The sequence below is a fragment of the Hyaena hyaena genome, unplaced genomic scaffold, assembly GCF_003009895.1.
Source record: "Hyaena hyaena isolate Hyena2069 unplaced genomic scaffold, ASM300989v1 scaffold_1276, whole genome shotgun sequence".
Taxonomy (NCBI): domain Eukaryota; kingdom Metazoa; phylum Chordata; class Mammalia; order Carnivora; family Hyaenidae; genus Hyaena; species Hyaena hyaena.
The window spans coordinates 183,124-205,681 of NW_024081882.1; the positions used below are offsets into that span (position 1 = coordinate 183,124).

General features: G+C 40.4%; 1 protein-coding gene across 4 annotated transcripts in view; it reads right to left on the reverse strand.

The window, feature by feature from the left end:
• FAM221A (family with sequence similarity 221 member A) overlaps positions 1-21,121 on the reverse strand; it is a 24,562-nt gene extending 3,441 nt beyond the window's left edge. For 3 of the 4 annotated variants that reach the window (XM_039223052.1, XM_039223053.1, XM_039223054.1), the window contains exons 1-6: positions 20,980-21,121; positions 18,633-18,806; positions 14,731-14,921; positions 11,757-11,963; positions 7,703-7,810; positions 2,497-2,579 (exon numbers count right to left, since the gene is read on the reverse strand). In XM_039223052.1, coding sequence (XP_039078983.1) covers positions 2,497-2,579; positions 7,703-7,810; positions 11,757-11,963; positions 14,731-14,921; positions 18,633-18,806; positions 20,980-21,044 — 828 coding nt within the window. In that variant the 5' untranslated portion in view covers positions 21,045-21,121. The remainder of the gene's footprint in view (positions 1-2,496; positions 2,580-7,702; positions 7,811-11,756; positions 11,964-14,730; positions 14,922-18,632; positions 18,807-20,979) is intronic. The other variant, XM_039223056.1, reaches the window with a different exon arrangement.
• Positions 21,122-22,558: the final 1,437 nt, after the last annotated feature.

A 22,558-nucleotide genomic window follows, 5' to 3' on the forward strand; every position in this document is an offset into this window, starting at 1 on the left:
AGAGGGGCACTTGTGGGGATGAGCACTGGGTGTTATATGGAAACCAACTTGACAATAAACTATTTGTAAAAAAAATAATAAAAATAAACATCTCTGTAAAAGCAAAAAAAAAAAAAAAAGATCGTGTATATATCAAGACATAGGTACTTAATAAGCAGTCAACAAATCCTTTCCCCCTCGTTTAGGGCCAAGTGTTAGCTTCATGTAATATCACAAAAGAGAGAAAATGCTAAACAACCAAACAAAGCCAAAGCAGGGGTTCCTCACTTAAGATAGTACTTAGCAAATACCTCCACCTAATCTAGTGTCTGAAGAACAAAGATCTCGCCCCCTTCCTTTTTGCTTTTTCAATGTCCTGGCGCTAACAGCAATAGCACCTTGCACCTAGTTGACCTTTGATAATTGTTTCCTTAATAAAATTCTCCTTCCTTGGGGATAAGAGACTAAGGGTCATTCACAATGGAAGAAAATAACTTGACCTAAGAAATAAAGAAGCAATGAAGCAACTCTTCAGTAATATATAAAAGTAGTTAGTAAACCATGTTACCACAAAGGCTTTAATTATCAAAGCCAACTCACTTTTATCATAGATCCTTCCCCACACTAAATGTTACCAGTGATTAGCAAAGGATTCAAGCAAAAACCAGACACAGACATTGCATTGCTTTCTAAAGGGGCCCGGACCCATTGGATTGAGCTTCCTAATTATCCCTTTTCCCTCAACAGTGCATCTCTTGGTTTTTTGGAGTAAAATGCAAGTACTAATAATGTGCATCGTGCATGTCAGCTCAGAGGAAGTTGTTTAGCTTTGAGCCTCTTAGTTTTTATACTCCATTAATCACACAGGCTGGAGAGTTTATAAGCTGTGTATCATAAATCCATAAATCACACAAGCTGGAGAGTTATAAACTACATCTCATAAATCCATAGATTCTAGGCCTATTTATAATAAGCAGCCTGGATTGGCCAGGTATATCCTCTAAAATAATCACAGATAAGAACTTCCCCCATTATCTTCCCACAAGCAAATACCGACTGGCATGTTTTCAAGGTAGTCAACACTACCCAGGCTGCTGGAGGAGGGAAGGAAGGAGGTCTACAACCCTGTCCCTCATGAGCCTAGGACGAAAAACTAAAATTCAGCTGTGCACCTGTGTATTCCAAGAATGGAGATTGATTTAATTTAAAACGTCTATCCTTATATAGAAATAGCCTTTTCTTTCTTCACTCTGGCCATTTCATCTCCCTTCCTGAGATCCTACCACCGTGACCTCTTTCCTTCAGATGACAGTTTTCTAGTAAGGTAGCCACTAGCCACATGTGGCCTACCGAGCACTTGAAATGTGGCTGGTGTGACTGAGGAAAATAATTTTCAGTTTCAGTTTATTTAAATGTAGACTTATAGAGCCACATACGATGAGTAGCCATAACACTGGTATAGAACATTTGCATCACTGCAAAAAGTTCTTGCTCTGCCTTAAATCATATCCAGGACTCTCCCTCTCTACTTCAAAATTCCTCATCAGGAAAACCAATCTGATCTCTGCCCCCTCTCCTCTTGGAAGGTGAATTTATTTAATGGTCTTCTTTTACCAAACCCTCAGTTACTTAATAAGCTACAACAAAAAGTGACAAGTGTGTCTTTACTTTCATGTCACTTATTACCCAGTTGGAGAGAGAATAAATAGCCACAGAGCAACTATAAAATAATCCTAAGGAAAACACTTTGGGGAAGGTACCATATAGCTGGATACCATCCCCCATACTTCATCAAACCAACACACTTCCATCTGGCAATAAGCAAAAACAAAGCTCTCAAATATGAACATGGCCAGGGAACACATCAAATGTGTAAGTATATGACATGTATGAAAGCGATGATCAATTAATGTTTACTTTTCTAATTTTCCATGAGTATTTATTGAAAATTATGTGAAAGGCACTTTAGTTAATTCTGAGGAAAATATAAAGAGGAATGAAATACTGTTTAATCCTAAAGAGTTTATAGTGTGGTGAACTGATGAAAACTATCACTAGTGAAAGCTGGGAAAACATCAGTACTACAGTTGTTGAGCTCTGGGAATCGCTAACATACATTTATGTTTTGTGTTTGGTTTCTTAAAAAGACTAATGGATGATTTTAATTTGGGTCTAGATATACCTTGAATGCACTGAGAAGAAATATTACATATTAAGAATTCAAGAGATATGTTATTTAGAAATCTGCTGATGGTTGATGTTTATTATTGATGATTTTATTTATATATTTAGTCAATCTTTATGACCTTCATAAATTAACTAGTGTATTAGATATCATATTATTCATTCATCCCGTTTCTCTCTGAATCATTCTAAATAAGCCTCAAGGCCTAATACCAGCTATAAGTAGAGACCTTATAAATTCTTTTCAATGATGCTCCACAATAGATATGTAAATCTACTGTGTCTTTGTCACAAGTAAATGCTTACTGTAAGCAGATTTCCCCACAGACTTACCCTTTCTTCGTATCGTCTTTCAAAGAAAGCCATATCATCCTCTTCAGGTCTCTTTAAGGAAGCAACTTGACCACTTGTACCTACTAATAAGGAAAAAGAAATCTAAGTAATATATTTATGTAATTATAAACTCTCCTGAAATTAAAAAAAAAGAAAGAAAACTTTCCTCTTACCAATGATGAATTCTTATTTTTCAAACCAGAGTGGTCTAAATGGTAATTAATCCTACTACCTAATTATGTTTTTAGAATGCAGAGCATTGTAAGACAAAGTAATTTTTATTGGCAAACACTCTTCTAATGTCCAACTGGTTCATCTTAAATAATACCATGCAGTTACTTCACATAAGAGCATACTAAGCTTACTTCAACTACATTTTAAATTTTATAGTGAAACTAGAAATTCATGTAACACCATAACCGATAATGCACAGAATTACAGAAGGTCTTTGCTAGGGTCTGAATGTTTGTTTTCCCCTCAAATTCCTATGTGGAAATCCTAAAGTGAGATGGTCTAAAAGTGGAAATCCTAGTGAGATGGTCTTAGGAGGTGGGGGTCTTAGGGAGGTGCTTAGGTCATGAGTGTAGAATCCTTAAGAATAGGACTGGTGCCCTTACAGAGATTCCACAGAGATCCCTCACCTCTTCCACTACATGAGGACACAATGAGAAGGACAGCCATGAATCAGGAAGAGGGCCTTCACCGGAATACAACCATGCTGGCACCCTGATCTTGAATTTTCCTGCCTCCGAACTATTAAGAAACACATTTTTATTTATAAGCTACACAGCCTGTGGTATTTTGTCATAGCCACCCGAATGGACTATGGCAGTTTGTTTAAGCAATCAAGATACTACCTGCTTTGAAACTTTCAAAACAAAAATAGTTTTAACCATTTTCCAAAGTATTCACTTCTTAGAGAGAGAGAGAGAAAGAACAGGGGCTGGGCAGAGGGAGAGAACAGAATCTTAAGCAGGCTCCATGCTCAGCACAGAGCCCGACGCAGGGCTAGATCCCACAACCCAGGGATCGTAACCTGAACCAAAATCAAGAGTCGGATGCTCAACCAACTGAACCACCCAGGCACCCCTTTGGTATTCACTTCTTAAAACTAAACAAGCACTAGATTATATTGTGAAAGGAATTTAAAATTGCTTCAGGAAAGAAAATTAGGTTTTCATAAAGAAAACACTAAGTGTACAAGGAGCCTACTTCCATGAGAGTCCACCTTCATTTCAGGTGAATGTACTGTTTGGGTCCTTCCATATCCAGGGAAGAATATTAACCTGAACACATGTTCTAGTTTTTTTTTTAATTTCATAGTTTATCATCAAGTTGGATTCCATGTAACACCAGTGCTCATCCCAACAAGTGCCTTCCTCCATGCCCATCACCCCCCTTTCCCTCTCCCCAACACCTTCAGCCCTCAGTTTGCTCTCAGCATTCAAGAGTCTGTCATGGTTTGCCTCCATCTCCCCAAATATTTTTCCACTTCTCTTTCCCCATGGTCCTCCGTTAAGTTCCTCCTAATCAACCTATATGTGCAAACATATGGTATCTGTCTTTCTCTGACTTATTTTGCTCACCATAACACCCTCAAGTTCCAACCATGTTCCTAAAAATGACCAGATTTCATTCTTTCTCATTGCCATGTAGTATTCCATTGTATAGATAAACCACATCTTCTTGATCCATTTGTCAGTTGATGGACACTTAGGCTCTTTCCATGTTTTAGCTATTGTTGAGTGTGGGAGCCCGACAGTGACCACAAGAAAGCGTGGTTAGGGACGCGGGGACGTGCCTGCACACGGGGCTCCCTGCCTGGGCAAAGCATGCCTGCAAACAGGATGCTCTGCCAGGAGGCCTGCACACAATATCCAATTTTAATGGTCCGCTCGCAAACGAGGGAACATGCCCTCCTTGGAAGTAAGGAGAAGGCTGGAATTGTGGGCAGGCCTCTTAGTAAACATGTTGTGATCACTTCCTCCCTTTGCTCCCCGCTGTCCTTGAAATGTGTTTGGCTACTTGCCCTTAATTGGTAAAGGAATGCATCTTGTAGATTTCAGTATGTATCCAGTTACCGGGGTATAAAATAAACTGCAAGCGCAAGAGGGGCTTGCGTAGAATTGTTCCTCCGGCCGGAGTTGTGTCTGTGTCTGTCCTTTGTGTGTGTCTCGTCCTTTGTGTCATTTCGTCCGCAACATTGAGAGTGCTGCTATGAACATTAGGGTACATGTGCTCCTATGCATCAGCATTTCTGTATCCCTTGGGTAAATTCCTAGCAGTGCTATTGCTGGGTCATAGGGGAGTCCTATTGTTAGTTTCCTGAGGAACCTCCACACTGGTTTCCAGAGGGGCTGCACCAGTTTACATTCCCATCAACAGTGTAGGAGGGTGCCCATTTCTCCACATCCTTGCCAGCATGTATAGTCTCCTGATTTGTTCATTTTGGCCACTCTGACCAGTGTGAGGTGGTATCTCAGTGTGGTTTGATTTGTATTTCCCTGATGATAAGTGACACTGAGCATCATTTCATGTGTCTGTTGGCCATCTGGATGTCCTCTTTGGAGAAGTGTCTGTTCATGTCTCCTGTCCATCTCTTCACTGGATTATTTGTTTTTCAGGTGTGGAGTTTGGTGACTTCCTTATAGATTTTGGATACTAGCCCTTTATCTGATATGTCATCTGCAACTATCTTTTCCCATTCCATCGGATGCCTATTAGTTTTATTGATTGTTTCCTTTGCCGTGCAGAAGATTTTATCTTGATGAGGTCCCAATAGTTCATTTTTGCTCTTGATTCCCTTGCCTTTGGGGATGTGTCAAGTAAGAAGCTGCTGTGGTTGAGGTCAAGGAGATTGTTAGCTACTTTCTCCTCTAGGGTTTTGATAGTTTCCTGTCTCACATTCAGGTCCTTTATCCATTTTGAGTTTATTTTTGTGTGTGGTGTGAGAGAGTGATCCAGTTTCATTCTTCTGCATGTTACTGCCCAGTTCTCCCAGCACCATCTGTTAAAGAGGCTATATTTTTTCCATTGGATACTCTTTCTCGCTTTGTCAAAGATTAATTGGCCGTACATTTTTGGGTCCAATTCTGAGATCTCTATTCTGTTCCACTGGTCTATGTGTCTGTTTTCGTGCCAATACCATACTGTCTTGATGATGACAGCTTTGTAGGAGAGGCTAAAGTCTGGGATGGTGATGCCTCCTGTTTTGGTTTTCTTCTTCAGTATTACTTTGGCTCTTCGGGGTCTTTTGTGATTCTGTACAAATTTTAGGATAGTTTGTTCTAGCTCTGAGAAGAATGCTGGTGCGATTTTGATTGGGATTGCATTGAATGTGTAGATTGCTTTGGGTAGTAATGACATTTTAACTATATTTATTCTTCCAAACCAGGAGCATGGAATGTTTTTCCATCTCTTTGTGTCTTCCACAATTTCCTTCATAAGTTTTCTATAGTTTTCATCATACAGATCTGTTATATCTTTGGTTAGGTTTCTTCCTAGGTATTTTATGATTTTTTGTGTAATTGTGAATAGTATCAGTTTCTTGATTTCTCTTTCTGTTGCTTCATTGTTGGTGCATAAAAACGCAACCGATTTCTGTACATTGATTTTGTATCCTGCAACTTTGCTGAATTCATGGATCAGTTCTACTAGGCTTCTGGTGGAGTCTGTCGGCTTTTCTATGTAGAGTATCATGTCGTCTGCTAAAAGTGAGAGTTTGACTTCTTCTTTGCCAATTCTGATGCCTTTTATTTCTTTTTGTTGTCTGATGGCTGATGATAGGACTTCCAGCACTATGTTAAACAATAGTGGTGAGAGTGGACATCCCCGCCATGTTCCTGATTTCAGGGGGGAAAGCTCTCAGTTTTTCCCCATGGAGGATGATGTTAGCTGAGGGCTTCTCATAGATGGCTTTTATGATGTTTAAGTAAGTTCCTTCTATCCTGACTTTCTCAGGTATCTTTATTAATGATATGTTACCATTTATCCAGTAAAACAATAGTTTACCACTTTTATCAAGGTGACTATCAGAAATGAGAAGCCATATGCTACACTTGCTGAAAAAAAAGTTTTCAAGACCTTGGGCCACTGTATCATTTAAGGATCACACTATAGACACATCTTTAAAATCCAGCTCTAGTATAACTTTCATTAGCACTCTAGAACTCATAATAATGAGTCTTTCTAATAATGAAAAGTCTTTGGCTGGTCACACCTTTCTCTGTGCCTCGAATACCTATACTCAGTCAAAACTGAAGCTTAATTACATCAGCAACAATTATATCAACCTGGAAGTTGATATAATTGTGTCCTTTTTCTTGGATTATATTTCTTACTTCTATCTATATTTTAGCATCACTTTGTTATGTGTTGTCTTTATAAGCAGCCCTAAAATCCCTTGTGGAGAAAAGTCGGGATATGTGAAAACATTGTATGAAATTACCAAAAAAAAAAAAAGAAAGGAAATTCTCATTTTAAAATATTTGTAAATATTAAATACCTAATGCACCTTAAAAATTCCTTCTTCAGGGCACCTGGGTGGCTCAGTCGGTTAAGCATCTGACTTCAGCTCAGGTCATAATCTCATGGTCTATGAGTTCAAGCTTCACATCAGGCTCTGCATTGACACCTCAGAGCCTGGAGCCTACTTCGGATTCTGTATCTCTCTCTCTCTCTCTCTGCCCTCCCCTACTTGTGCTCTGTCTCTCTCTCAAAAATAAACATTAAAACAAATTCCTTCTTCAATGTTTTAATAAAGGAAATAGAATACAAGTGCTTGAAAATAAAACTTATGTATATATAATGTATATGTATAACTTGTATGTATATGCATAATTTATAAATGACAAAACATTGCTAACTTATACTAATATATGCAGGATTACATCCTGATTGGGAAAGCCTGAAGGATCAAAGCAGACCACCAGAAGGCTCTCTTGTTCAGACATCAAAGCAATAACATGCAAGAATAAGGTTTTAAAACTTCAAATTATTGAATTATTAGAATACTCATAATGCTCAGGTTTTGCAATTTTGCCCCCAAAAAGGAAGTTTCTTGCTTTTTTCTCAGTGCATGGGGAATATAAAAGTAAAGTGATAACCAAATTGTGGTAATACTGAGGAAAAAAAGATCTAGAAAATGAAATCAATCGACATTCTTATTTACCACATCCAAAAATATTTGTCAATTTCTTTTCATTACCATCTGTTAGTGTTTCTGGAGAAGAACTAGATGATGCTTGAAATGCTTTTAAAAATGGGTGGTCCATGGATATAACTGGAGAGTCTAAAAACTCCACTGAAGGTGTACCTGATAACAAAAGATATGAAGAATAAAAATTAAATCTCTATGTTAGGATACAAAAAAGTTATTTCCATGCAAAATAAATTAAAACCTCAGCAGAATAATTATAAAATTCCTTTCTATAAAAATGAAATTTTTATTTAAATGTTTATTAGCCATATAAAGGGAATTAGGTAAAAGTATTTTTTTTATTTCTCGGAGATCTTTTTCACAGACAAAAATTATGCATGAATAGAACTCTATCAAAGAGATATCAAACCTTAATAGAGTCACAAAAAACACTATAAAAAGCAAGACATTCATGGGGCTTGGGTGGCTCAGTTAGTTAACCATCCGACTTCAGTTCAGGTCATGATCTTGTGGTTCATGGGTTCGAACCCCAAGTCGGACTCTGTGCTGACAGCTCAGAACCTAGAGCCTGCTTCAGATTCTGTCTCCTTCTCTCTCTGCCTCTCCCCCACTTAACATGCTTATGCTCCCTCACCCTCTCCATCAGCACATGGGTGGCTCAGTTGGTTAAGCATCTGACTCTTGGTTGTGCCTCAGGTCATGATCTCGTGGTTTGTGGGTGCCCCATATCAGGCTCTGTGCTGACAGTGCAGAGCCTGCTTAGGATTCTCTCTCTAAATAAACAAACAAACAAAGAAACAAACTTTAAAAAAATTTTTTTTTAAAGATTCTCTAACTCTACCCTTCTCCCCTGCCTACACACTCTCTCTCTGAAAAATAACAGTATATAAAATATCAATTCTTCCTACATTAATCTATACATTCAATGAGTTATCAACTAAATAATAGAATATTTTGTGATAATAGAATGTTTTCAAAAAATAATGCCAAAGTTCTGAAAAAATTAGAGAGTAAGTCAGGAAAATTCTTTTTTTAATTTTTTTAATTTTTTTTACTTATTTTTGAGAGACAGAGAGATAGAGCACTAACAGAGGAAGGGCAGAGCGAGAGGGAGACACAGAATCTGAAGCCGCCTCCAAGTTCTGAGTTGCCAGCACAGAGCCAGGGCTCTGACATGGGGCTCGAACTTGTGAACCATGATATCATGACCTGAACCAAGTCAGATGCTCAACCCAACTGACCACCCAGATGCCCAAGGAAAATTGTAGTCATAAATATTAACTTATTATAAAGTTAGAGTATTGAAAACAATATGATTATTGCACAGAAATAGACAACAATGAGTCAGAGGATTAAGCTCAGAACAATTTCTGGGTTGGACCGAAAACTACAACTTACTAGCTGAATAACAAAGAACAAGATACTGCACTTCTCTGTGCAGAGTTTCCTTATTTGCAAAATAAAAGTAATAATAGTACCTAACTCAGAGTTATAAGGAAGACTAAATGAGTTAATAGATGTATAGAGGCTGGAAAGCCTCCCGGCAGTACAAAGCTGCAATCGTCATCAACAACATCATTATTATCATTATATTTTTGTCACTTGTAACTGGATCTTCTGTAACTATTTTGTGAGCTTAATACAATCATGCACCCAGGAAAACTGAAGTATGTTTTACTTAAGGAATTTAACAAGCTAGTTATAAAATTACCTAGAAGAGAAAATGCATAGATATATCAAGGGAGTATTGAAACACACACACATACACACACACAAACAGGAGGAGTTTACCATACCAAACATCAAAACACACTATGAGGAATAAGAATTAAAAATAGGTAATATTGACACACACAAGATACACAAAGAGGCCAATGCCACAAAACAGTGAGTAAGACAGAATATGAGAAAGATAAAATTTCAAATAACTAGGGAAAGAATGGTGTTTGGATAACTTGCCACCAATTTGGACAAAACCTGAAGTTATACATAACTCACACTTTCCCAAAAAAATGTATTCCAAATACATCAGAAAGCTAAACATAAAAACAAAAAAATTAAGTATTAAAATAAAATGAAGGTAAACATAATTATAAAATTGCCTCCAAAATTTAAAAACTGTATTAAAAAAAAAAACAAAACAAGGGGCACCTGGGTGGCTCAGTCAGTTAAGCATCTGACTTTGGCTCAGGTCATGAACTCATGGTTCATCAGTTCAAGCCCTGCATTGGGCTCTGTGCTGACAGCTCGGAGCCTGGAGCCTGCTTTGGATTCTGTCTCTCTCTCTCTCTCTCTCTGTCCTTCCCCTTCTTTTGCTCTCTGTCTCTCAAAAATAAATAAGTAAACATTAAAAAACAAACAAATGACTGATTGGAAGAAAATATCTGCAAAATAAATGGCAAAAGATCAGTACACAGAATATAGCAGATTTCCTATAAATAAATGAGAAAAGATGAAAACATAAAAGTGAGCAAAGTATACGAACAGGTAAGTATAGAAAGTAAAATGGCCAATCAATAAATATGAGAAGACTCTCATCTCACTAATAGCCAGGAAAACCAAACTGAAACAATAACATTTCACATGTCAGACTGGCAAAAAATTAGGCTTAACGATATCAATGAGCAGCATAAATGTGAGAAACAGGGAAGCTAAAAAATCACTAGAGGAAGTATGAACAAGTGAGACATTTTTGGAAGGCAATTTGACAGCATGTATTAAATATCACACACTTCGACCCAACAATTATTCTACTTCTCTGTATCTACCTTAGCCTCAAATTTATGTAGTATACAAGGAAGTAAGTTCAAGGATGTTTTTGGCAGGATTGTAAAGGCAAAAACCAAAAAGCAAACCATCTCAATTCCATGCACAAGGTTTAGAAAATCTCACAAAGCGCCATGATTGAAGGGGGCCTGACCAGCAATCAGGGCTGAGAAGGCAAGGTCAGCCCCATGCACTTGCCTTTTACAAGGAAATGCTCCCAAGAATTGTAAATATGTACATTTGTCTGCCTGTGTGCCTTGAGTACTGCATTGTTGATTTATTAAAAGCAAAAAGTCTCTGGGGCGCCTGGGTGGCTTAGTCGGTTAAGCGTCCGACTTTCGCTTAGGTCATGATCTCGCGGTTCGTGGGTATGAGCCCCGCGTCGGGCTCTGTGCTGACTGCCAGCTCAGAGCCTGGAGCCTGTTTCGGAGTCTGTGACTCCCTCTCTCTCTATGACCCTCCCCTGCTCACGCTGTCTCTCTCTCTCCTAGAGAGGCATTAAAAACATTAAAAACAAAAATTAAAAAAAAAAAAATAGGGGCACCTGAGTGGCTCAGTTAGGTGATCAACTTTGGCTCAGGTCTTCAGCTCAGGTCATGATCTCATGGTTCATGAGTTTGAGCCCCATGTCAGACTCTGTGCTGACAGCTGGGAACCGGGAACCTGCTTCAGATTCTGTGTCTCCCTCTCTCTCTCCCCCTCACCCACTCATGCTGTCTCTCCTTCGAAAATAAACATGAAAAATAAATAAATAAATAATTTAAAAAATAGATAGGAACCATATTCTCCCCAATCCTATTCAACTCAGAAGACTCAGAAAAAGAAGAATCCAGCTACCTTCAATAGTTCAAGATATTTCCAACTGAACTTTCCCTATATTACTTCGCTTTCATGTACGCAAGCAGTGTGTGCATACGTTGTTATAAACGTGATAACATGTACATGCATGCATAGACATATGCACATAAAGACCTAAGGGTATTTCCAAAATGCGATGGCTATAATGGCCCCCCCGCCAAAAAAAAAAAAAAAAAAAAAAAGGCATTACAAGAGGGTTACAGTGAGATAAACTCAGTTATTACAAACAACAGGGTTGTGGGTTGGGATTTGTATATTGGGGTAGGCGTGATCTTTTATTTGTGTGTTTTCTAAATTTTCTATAATGCCCATATATTGTATAGTGGCATAAAACCCTTATAAAAAATAAAAATCAGATGAGAGACTGTTTTCTGGAAAAAAAAACCTAAAGAATATAAAGTACAAAACAAATATGGGGCTTCACTATTGTCAGCACACATAAAAACGTTACAAACTCAGTCTGTAGATCGTCACTTACCAATCCCGCTGTCATCTAATCGCATGTAGCCTTCTGCCAGCGAGCTGAAGCCAGTCAGGCCTCCCATTGCTGCATAAGGGACATCCTGTCCCACTGGTTTTCCCTGGGCCAGTCTTTCTTGCTTAGTTTCCACTACTGTGTCATGAGCATATGCAGGCTGACCACAAGCACAAGTAAAGCAACTATGGAATCCTGAGCACTTGGAACCTGAATTAAGATGGAAAGGGTGTTAAGTGTCTTTAGATAAAGGTACTAAGCTGCCTGCACTTAAAATGCTTAGCTTGGCCCCAACCACCTGAATCCTGATGCCTCATATGCTGTCCTCTGGCCTCTGTAATTCTAATCTCCAGCCCTTGAATTCTTTCCCAGCCACTGCTCTTACTTCTGTAAGGTACTGAAGTGAATAGGGTAAAGTAAGACTTGCAGCAGAAAAAAAATACTGGGGCGCCTGGGTGGCTTAGTCGGTTAAGAGTCCGACTTTCGCTTAGGTCATGATCTCGCGGTTCGTGGGTTCAAGCCCCGCGTCGGGCTCTGTGCTGACTGCCAGCTCAGAGCCTGGAGCCTGTTTCAGTCTGTGTCTCCCTCTCTCTCTGACCCTCCCCTGCTCACGCTGTCTCTCTCTCTCTCTCTCTGTCTCCTAGAAATAAATAAAACATTAAAAAAAATTTAAAAAAGAAGAAAAGAAAAAAGAAATACTGGAAAAACCAACTAGGACTAAAAGAAATTGAGCTAACACTGGAGAGCTAGGAAATGTAGGCCGTCGCCTTAAATACTCAGTTAAAAGCGGGTGTGGACAGCCCAGTGTAGGACCAGGGGAAGAGATAAGTGGAAACCTCCCTAGGGATTAATGCCTCATAAAAGCCATATAGGAAAGCCAACCCAGAGACATAGAAAGGACACAATGGAATACTGTTTACAGTAAAAACGAAAGGAGTACTGACACAGGCTACAACATGGATGAGTCACACAAACATCATGCTGTGTGAAAGAAGCCAGTTACAAAAGGCTACATATTCTATTATTCCAATTATATGAAATGTCTACAATATGCAAGTTCACACAGACAGTAGGTAATTATTGGCTGCCTAGGGCTGAGGGAGAAGAAGGAATAAGAAATGACTACTAATGGATATGGGGTTTCTTTTGAGAGTGATGAAGATGTTTTAAAATCGACTGTGGGGATGGTCACACAACTCTATGAGTATATTAAACACCATTAAACTGCATCCTTGAAATGGATCAGTTATACAGTATTTGAATTATATCTTAACAAAATTGCTATATATTAAAAAAAAAAAAAAAACAAGCTATACTGAAATAGAGGCCAAAATACACCATTAACAAAATTTTACAGGCTCACGCTTCCAAAAAATGTGTACATAATAAATAAGTTTTGGGGGCGCATGGGTGGGCTCAGTAGGTTAAGTGTCTGACTTCAGCTCAGGTCATAATATCACAGTTCGTGGGTTCAAGCCCTGGGTCAGGCTCTGTGCTGATGACTAGCTCAGAGCCTGGAGCCTGCTTCAGATTCTGTGTCTCCCTCTCTCTGGCCCTCCCCTGCTCACTCAGTCACTCTCTCTCAAAAATAAACATTAAAAAAATTTTTAATAAATAAATTTTATCCAACTACTTCCATACTTAGCCAATGAAACACATCTATTCCCGCCACTGTCATAAAAAATGTTTTATAATGGGGCGCCTCGGTTGAGTGTCCAACTTCCGCTTAGGTCATGATCTCGCGGTTCGTGGGTTCGAGCCCCGCGTCAGGCTCTGTGCTGACTGCCAGCTCGGAGCCTGGAGCCTGTTTCAGAGTCTGTGACTCCCTCTCTCTCTGACCCTCCCCTGCTCAAGCTGTCTCTCTCTCTCTCTCCTAGAAATAAATAAAAATGTTTAAATAAAAATGTTTTATAGTCAGTTAAGTGTCTGACTTTGGCTCAGGTCACAATCTCACAACGTGAGTTCTAGCCCCACATCGGGCTCTGTGTTGACACCTTGGAGCCTGGAGCCTGCATCAGATTCTGTGACTCCCTCTCTCTCTGCCCCTCCCCCACTTATACTCTGTCTCTCTTTCTCTCTCTCTCAAAAATAAATAAACATTAAAAATTTTTTTAATGTTTTATAACATATTTCAATTCCAACTGCTATGAAAACTGGACTAAGTCTCTCCTGAAGAAAATGGTGAACAAATGTCCTATTTTAAGAGGTTTTTAAAAGGATGATCAAGTGAATGAGCATAGAGGATGGGGGCAGAGATTTGGGTATAGGTATTGAGGGAAGAGTGCTAGCACACATAACGTGTTAAAATTATGTTACATTTTGCTTTTCCCATCAGCCTATGTTTGAGGCAATAACCTAATAATCTACCAGCAAAGCATTACATTTTTTTCAACTTATCAAATCCTTTTTAAAAGCCTGTAAATACAATTTAGTTGACAAAATTCCCACTCAAAAACTTAAGTCACATCAGGTCTAGGTATTCTTTAAAATCTATTACTATCATTTGACTTATTTTAATTTTTTAATGTTTATTATTACTGAGACAGAGAGAAACAGAGCATGAGTGGGGAAGCAGGAGAGAGAGAGAGAGAGAGAGAAAGAGAGAGAGAGAGAGAGGGAGAACCTGAAGCAGGCTCCAGGCTCTGAGCTGTCAGCACAGAGCCCGATGCAGGGCTCAAACCCAAGAACTGGGGGAGCATGACCTGAGCCAAAGTCAGACGCTTAACCGACTGAGCCACCCAGGCGCCCATCATTTAACTTATTTTAATTACACGAGGTTAAGGCTTAGGATTGCAAAGCACACAAACAACTCGGAGTTTACCACAAACATAACATGTTAGAGTAGCTGTCCATCAACTTTTTCTGTGTTGTTTAATACTGACTACATAGCTGAATAAAACTGCCACAAAGACACATTACATATTCAATAAAGAAACAGAAACATTCTGTTGGGTGTGTTTGTAATAAGGTAACTCACAGGCATTGCACATGAAGCCAGGCGCAGCCCTGTGCTGATCAGCAAAGTGCTTGCACCTGCAGCGAATGGGCTGCGCACCATTGAGAGGGACATAAAGGTAAGCCCTGCACTGGCAGCCAGTCACTCGGCAAGGGAGACTAATGGGGCGCTGCTGTGGAATCGTTTCAAAGTCAGTTTTATGTTGTTTATACCTGAAAAAAATAAAAGGGAAGAAATAAAAGCAATGCAGGTATTGCTGGAAATTACAATTGGTCTGTTCTGTTTAATGCACACTTAACTCTTTTTTATTCCGCTGTTCTTGTTGGTAAGGTGAAAATCAACTCCCTTACAGCATTTCTGTCAACTATGTCAGAAATTGGTCAGAAAAAAACTTTGACTCTTTCAGATTTTTATTTTTTGTTATTTAAGAACAAATTTTTATTTTTAGTTAAAGAGCAATATATGAAGAAATAAAATGCCCTTAAGATACTCACTTCCTGCTCTTAAGGTGACATTCAATTTAAAAAAACATTAAATTCATTATTCTCAATATTCATCTAAGTAGTACAAGTTAAAAGAGCAATGAGATACCGTTTTTCACTTAGCATAGAGAACCAACTTTTTTTAAACTATACATAGTTCACAATGCTTTCGAGAATGTTACAAAAGAACCAATCTCATTTACTGCTTCAAGAAACTTAAAAAGATCCATAATTTCCATGGTGTATATAATTTCACATATAGCATTTCCTAATATACATAATTGTTAAATCACTGTTATACACCTAAAACTAACATATCAACTACACTTCAATAAAAATAAATAAAAATAAAATCATCAGGGGCGCCTGGGTGGCTTAGTCGGTTAAGCGTCTGACTTTCGCTTAGGTCATGATCTCGTGGTTCTTGGGTTCGAGCCCCGCGTCGGGCTCTGTGCTGACTGCCAGCTCGGAGCCTGGAGCCTATTTCAGAGTCTGTATCTCCCTCTCTCTCTGACCCTCCCCTGCTCACGCTGTCTCTCTCACTCTCTCTCTCTCCTAGAAATAAATAAAAATTAAAAAAAAAATTTTTTTTAAATCATCAAATTTAATAGAAAAAACATCCTTTAACCCGACAGTTCATTTTACGAAAATATACCCTAACAAAATAATTCTGTGTATAGAGTTTTGTGCATAAAGATAATATCAGCAATAGTGCTTACAGTAGCAATACACACACATATACAACACATTAATAAGGGATGAATAAGTAAATCACTAGACAACAGTTTTTAAAATATTTAGCAGTGAAACCCCTTCTTCAAATAAAAACTTTTACAGAACCATAATATATAAAATAGATAAAAGCAGAATTGGTTAAAGCAAGAGAAAGAGCCAGAACTGGAGTCTGTCCTTCTCCTGACCTCCCGTTCTATATGGTACATCCCTGAGACCCCCTCTAAGGCTCCAGGGAACGTACAATGAACATCACTGGACCAGCTAGAATATTGAGCAGGTATTAAAAATCTTATTTAGGGGCGTCCGGCTTCGGCTCAGGTCATGATCTCACAGTTTATGGGTTCGAGTCCCGCATGGGGCTCTGTGCTGACAGCTCAGAGCCTGGAGCCTGCTTCGGATTCTGTGTCTCCCTCTCTCTCCCACCCTCCCCTGCTCACTCTGTCTCTCTCTTTCTCAGAAATAAATTTTTTTAAAAATTACAAAAAAATTTTTTTAATCTTGTTTAAGGGGCGCCTGGTGGCTCAGACAAGGGTGAGCAGATTATCTGACTCTCAATTTCAGCTCAGATCATCATCTGAGGGATTGAACTCACTTGGGATTCTCTTTCTCCCTCTACCCTTCTCCCTCTCTCTCTAAAATTTAAAAAAAATAATTTTTTTTCACATTAAAAAAAATCTTGTGATTACTATGTAACAATGTGGGAACATTTCTCTAAATCTGTCATTAAAAACTTATTCAATATTTATGAGCACGTATAATTAATAACTAAATGAATGTCAAGAAAAATATATACATGAATACAGTAAATCCATGAATACTGTAAGATGTAATTGATAGCAGCTGGCTTTAGGTGGTGAGTCTTCTTTCTATTTTTCTATATATTATTCGTTTACCTTAATAACAAGTATAATATTTACAGGGGCGCCTGGAGGTTTAGTCAATTAAGGATCTGACTTTTATTTCGGCTCTGGTCATGATTCGTGAGATGGAATCCCACATGGGCCTCTGCACTAACAGTGCAGAACGTGCTTGGGATGCTCGCTGGCCCTCTCTCTCTTTGCTCACCCGACTTACACTCTCTCTAAACTTTAAAAAAAAATTATATATAGGGGTGCCTGGTGGCTCAGTCAGTGAACTATCTGTCTTCAGCTCAGGTCATGATCTCATGGTTCACGAGTTCGAGCCCCATGCCGGGCTCTGGGCTGACAGTGCAGAGCCTGCCTGGTAGTCTCCCTGTCTGCTCCTACCAATCCCCCCCCACCCCCCTTGCTCACACACCCTCTCTCAAAAATAAATAAACTTAAAAAAAAAGTATAAACCTTTAAAATAATAATAATAATAGGGGCGCCCGGGTGGCGTAGTTGGTTAAGCGTCCGACTTTCGCTCGGGTCATGATCTCGCGGTTCGTGGGTTCGAGCCCCGCGTCGGGCTCTGTGCTGACTGCCAGCACAGAGCCTGGAGCCTGTTTCAGTCTGTGACTCCCTCTCTCTCTGACCCTCCCCTGCTCACGCTGTCTCTCTCTCTCTCTCCTAGAAATAAACAAAACATTTAAAAAAATAATAATAATAATATTTGCAGTAGGGAAAAAAGAATAGTTTAGTCAGAGATCTCACTGAGTAACCGGTTCTAAAGAACTTTTTGATGGAAGTTGGGTTGGGTCAATTTTGAAGGTTAATTGCATGCTACATAATTATACATATAAGAGACTGGCAGTAAATTTATACAAGAATAAACGGTAAAACCAACACAAATTTACCAAACTCCTCTTCAATTCTGAAAGAGATCAACATAACCCTCATCCTCCATTCCTCCAGTGTTGGGGTTGCTAAATAAGTTTCAAGTCAATCTATATAACATTACTCATCCTAGCAACAGCTTAACAACCTTTGGCAGACAGCAAGTCTGTAAATAGCAACTATACAAAGAGTCTCTCATGAGAGAGCCCCAGAAACTGTCAGAACAGGGTGGTTCTCCTTCCATGATTTCTTTGGAACAGAAAGTTAAAACTTGTTACCTGAAAAGAGATAATAGGTTCAGTGATAATTTTTTTTACATGATGCAGCTTTGTCCTTTTGAATTTTACAACTGTGACCTGTGACCGTAATAAAATTTAAAGTCGAACACGACAAACACAGCTAAACGCAAACTTCAGGTATGGGCAACGTGCATCAATGACTGGAGCCTCCTGTATTTTCTTACCTTCGTGTGCTTTACTTGGAAAAAGACCATTTGTAATAAAAAGCTGTGTGCTTGTATTTTTGTTTGTTTCAAGAAAGGCATCAACATAGTATGTTTCTTAAAATACAAAGGGAGATTAGTCAATTTGAGGAGAAATGCTATTTGTAGGTTGCAACCTGTTCAGTGTGGGTCAACTCAAGCAACCCTTAAGGCAGTTTCACATTCTGATGACCTGTCCTCCACTACCTCTTCCAGTAGGGGGTGAAGCAGACCCCTGGCAAAGCTGCAGGGGTACCAATCGTCTTTAACCAACTGCAACAGAAAAGATGCTTAGGGTGATGGACTCCATAATGAGTTCTAACAGGACATAACAGAAACTTCGTAATTATAGCAAAAAAAAACACAAGACTTTAGACAATTTCTGGGTTAATATAAAAGCCTATTTTTTAATGTTTCTCAGTTCTCACAAGTAATGTTATTTATCAGAGGAAGTACGCAGTCCTATAGTCTTATATTTTCTAATCTCACCTATGTGTACAAAAGCACAGTGTCTCTGGACCCACAAGTTTACAATCCATTCCAGTTGGTGATCGCCAGCTCACAAATAATCTGTTTTGTAAGCGCATCGGCAATACTTTTTTTTTGTATTCTTCATATTCTTCAGGAGTAAAAGGTTTCCCTCCATCGTCCTCACCAACAATTCTACAAGAAAAAAATTCTCTTAAGCCTTGAATATATATTTTCCACATTATAAATGCCAAGCTCCAAAACTAAACTATATTTCTCAGGTCAGAAGAAATGCGGCTTCAGCTTTGACTTCTTACTTTAGGCTTATGTTAATTGCAAAATTAGACACAATGGCAATAACGTGTTTGCTTCCCACGTAAAAGAGGAAGTCAATGAACTCGTATCATCTGACTTTACCCATCCAGGTTTATCCCTGGACCATTACCACAGATCCATCTCAATAGTTCCTTTGATTCTGAAGCAAACATGCTCACCCTTTTCATTAAAAGCTGGAACCTAAACTCCTAAAATTTCTAATATTTTCCTCCCTTAAAACCAGTACTCCCCTCCAACAAAACCAAAAAACAAAAACAACGGTACAAAAAAACATCAGCGCAGAAGACAATATGGGTAATGGGAACCCAAACCCTGGCTGAGAGTTTAACCCCACAAATGCCCTTGGATCTGCACAAGCTTAACCCAAATCTGTATTGTGTCATTAAATAATTAATTAAACCATTAATTAAATTAGTAATTTAATGATTAATATAAATAATAATTAAATTTAATGATAATTTAAATTAAATCATTAATTAAATCATTGTTTAATTCCAAAACTACAACTTCAAAATTTTATGGGAAAATATCAAGCCACCACTATTTCAAACAGCAGTTACAGAATAACCAAGGGATCTAGTTCAAAGGCATATTCAGATTGACAGGTTTGGAGTGGGCCTGAGAGTGTGCATTTCTAACAAGCTCCCAGGTGATGCCCACACCAATGGACCATGATTGCGACACCTTGAGTAGCAAGGCTCTAACTTTTACAGCCAATTGTTCCAGGTTATTTATGTTTACAAAAATAATTTTCGACCAGGCCTGAATATTTGAACCAGACAAGAGACCTTATATGGAGGCACACAACCCACACATCTAAACATCTAAATCTCTAAGTTATCAATCAACAGCAAGGCCCACAACTCCTTCGCAGGGAAAAGCCTTGGAGACTTGGAGGCTAAAGGAGCCGGCTCTGCCCTTGGTGAGGGCTGGATGGAAGCTGTTCTGAAGCACAGGACTCATGGCCTTTGCGGGACCCACCCGAACTGGGGATGAGGCCTGACCCATTAAGCTCCTCACTCTGGTCTAACTCAGAATAACCAACCCTTTCTAGGTGTTATCCAAAACTTTACCACCGAGACAGCCAGAAGGAGTAAAGGTCAGCTAAGGAATCCGGTTCCCCTAACGCCCCTGGGTGACTTGGGACGACCATCTTTAAGCAGGGCAGCCTCTCTCGCAAAGGTTTTCCAAGCCGCTCAGATTTCCCACGCGGAGCAGTGATTGCCTCACTGCTGGTTTACACACACACATTCTCCTCCCTTCAACCCCCCACCCCCGCCCCGGGGCCAGTCCGTCCCCCCTTGCACACACACAGCCCTACCTCCACCGCCCCCCTCAACCGCACATCCTCTGGCCTGTCCCCCTCTAAGAATTCCCACTTACCCGGTCTCCCAACTGCCAAAAATGCTTCTTGGGAGACCGGAAAAAATAACACGTCTCCACAGGTGCATCAGCCTCCCTCAGGGCCCAGGGCACTGAGTCGTGACCTCAAGCCAAGGGGGGGGGGGGGGGGGGGGGAAAGGAGGCTCTGGTTCCATTTCCGTGAGAGGAGTTTCTCCAGAACCACCGAAACTACGTGTCTTTCTCCTAAAAACAGCACCTCGGGGTTGGGAGCACGTCTGTAAGTTCACGACATACCCTAGTTCTAAACTAACACGCTAAACGATGTCTGTTATTCCTTCTAATGCCCGACCCCTCGATGTGTAACTCTTCAGTGGCCATTTAGAAAAAACACTTGGACCTCGGCATAAATCGAAGAGTTAATAAATCTTCCTGGAAGGGGTCAAATAGGGAGACATCTTAAACACCCTCGGAAGAAATTTATTAGAACAGAAGTGCATGTCATTACAACATTTAATTACAAAAAGACGAAACTTAAATCAATGTACGTAAGCCTCTCCAATAGCCCGGGAACAGATTCCGGGAGCCCCAGCGGGCGGCGCCCCGCCCCTATCCGCGCCACCAGCGCTGCTCCGGCGACGGGAAGGCGGCCCGTCCGGGTTCTCCTCGCCCCGCCGAGCTGCAGCCTCACCTCCGGTACTCCAGGTACTCGTCCACGGCCGCTGCGCCGCCGGAAGGCAACGTTAGCCGCTCCATGGCGGAGGGAAGCCAGACTTGCCCGGGCCGCCAGCGCCGAGTCCGAGCGGCTAAGGAGCCGACTTGGAGGGGCGGAGCCGGCCCCGCCCCCGCCGGCCGCGCCCCCTCCCGCCCGCGTCCTGATTGGCCGGACCGAAGGCCGCCCTGAAGGCTCGCGGGCGCGCGCTTCCACCTGGCGGCAGCTCCTGGCGCAGCAAATCTTCCGTCTCTAAGCGCAGCGCATCCCGCTTAGACTGCTGTTTACCGCCAACTCAGACCTGGTGCCTGGTGCCTCTCTTACCCGTGGTCTTGCAAGTCTCCTTGTAAGATAACAAGTGACAGGGGAGTGCAGTACCTTGCATATAATGGATGCCCAGAGCATGGCTTATTTCTTTATACAGAGCTTCTCACTGATTTTGAAACGGTTCTGGATCGTTGGAGGCCCAGCTCCCCAGGTTCCCCCAGTTGTGTTTTCACAATTGGCGTTTAAAAAACTGTGATGTAACAAGATCTATTAAAACTATCTGTTGAAGGAAAAAAATAAAATAAAATAAAAAAATAACTGTGATGTAGGAACGGGCTTCGGTGGCTTGCTAGGTTAAGCATCGGACTCTTTTTTTTTTTTTTAATGTTTTTTATTTATTTCTAGGAGAGAGAGAGACAGCGCGAACAGGGGAGGGTCAGAGAGAGAGGGAGTTACAGACTGAAACAGGCTCCAGGCTCTGAGCTGACAGTCAGCACAGAGCCCGACCCGGGGCCCGAACCCACGAACTGCGAGATCATGACCTAAGCGGCCCGAACCCACGAACTGCGAGATCATGACCTAAGCGAAAGTCGGATGCTCAACCGACTAAGCCACCCAGGCGCCCCAAGCATCGGACTCTTGATTTTGGCTCAGGTCATGAGCTCACAGTTTGGTTTGTGAGATGGGGTCCTGGTCAGGACTAGACTTTATGCTGAGAGTGAGGAGCCTGTTCAGGATCTTCTCAATCTCTCTCTCTTTTCTCTCTCTCTCTCTCTCTCTCTCTCTCTCTCTCTCTGTACCCTTCCCCCAGCTTGTATCTGCGCTTGCTCTCTCTCTCAAAACAAAGATTTAAAATTTTTGAAAATTAAAATTTAAAACTGTGATATAAGGACACCTGGGTGGCTCCTTTAAGGATCTGATTCTTTTTTTAATGTTATTTTAATTTTTTTTTTTTTTTTTTGGAGGGAGAGAGAGAGTGCGCATGGGGGTTTCGGGGAGAAGGGCACAGAGAGAGGAAGGCATGGAATCTGAAGCAGGTTCCAGGCTCTGAGAGCTGTCAGCACAGAGCCTGACCAGGAGATCATGATCTGAGCAGAAGTCAGAGGTTTAACAGACTGAGCCACCCAGGTGCCCCTAAGCATCTGATTCTTGATCCCAGCTCAGGCCTTGATCTCGGGTTTCTGAGTTTAAGCACCACCTTGGGCTCCCCTCTGGGCATGTAGCCTGCTTAAAAAGAAACAAAGAAACAAAAAACAAAAAAATCAACGTGTGATGTAAAATCAATAGTCCT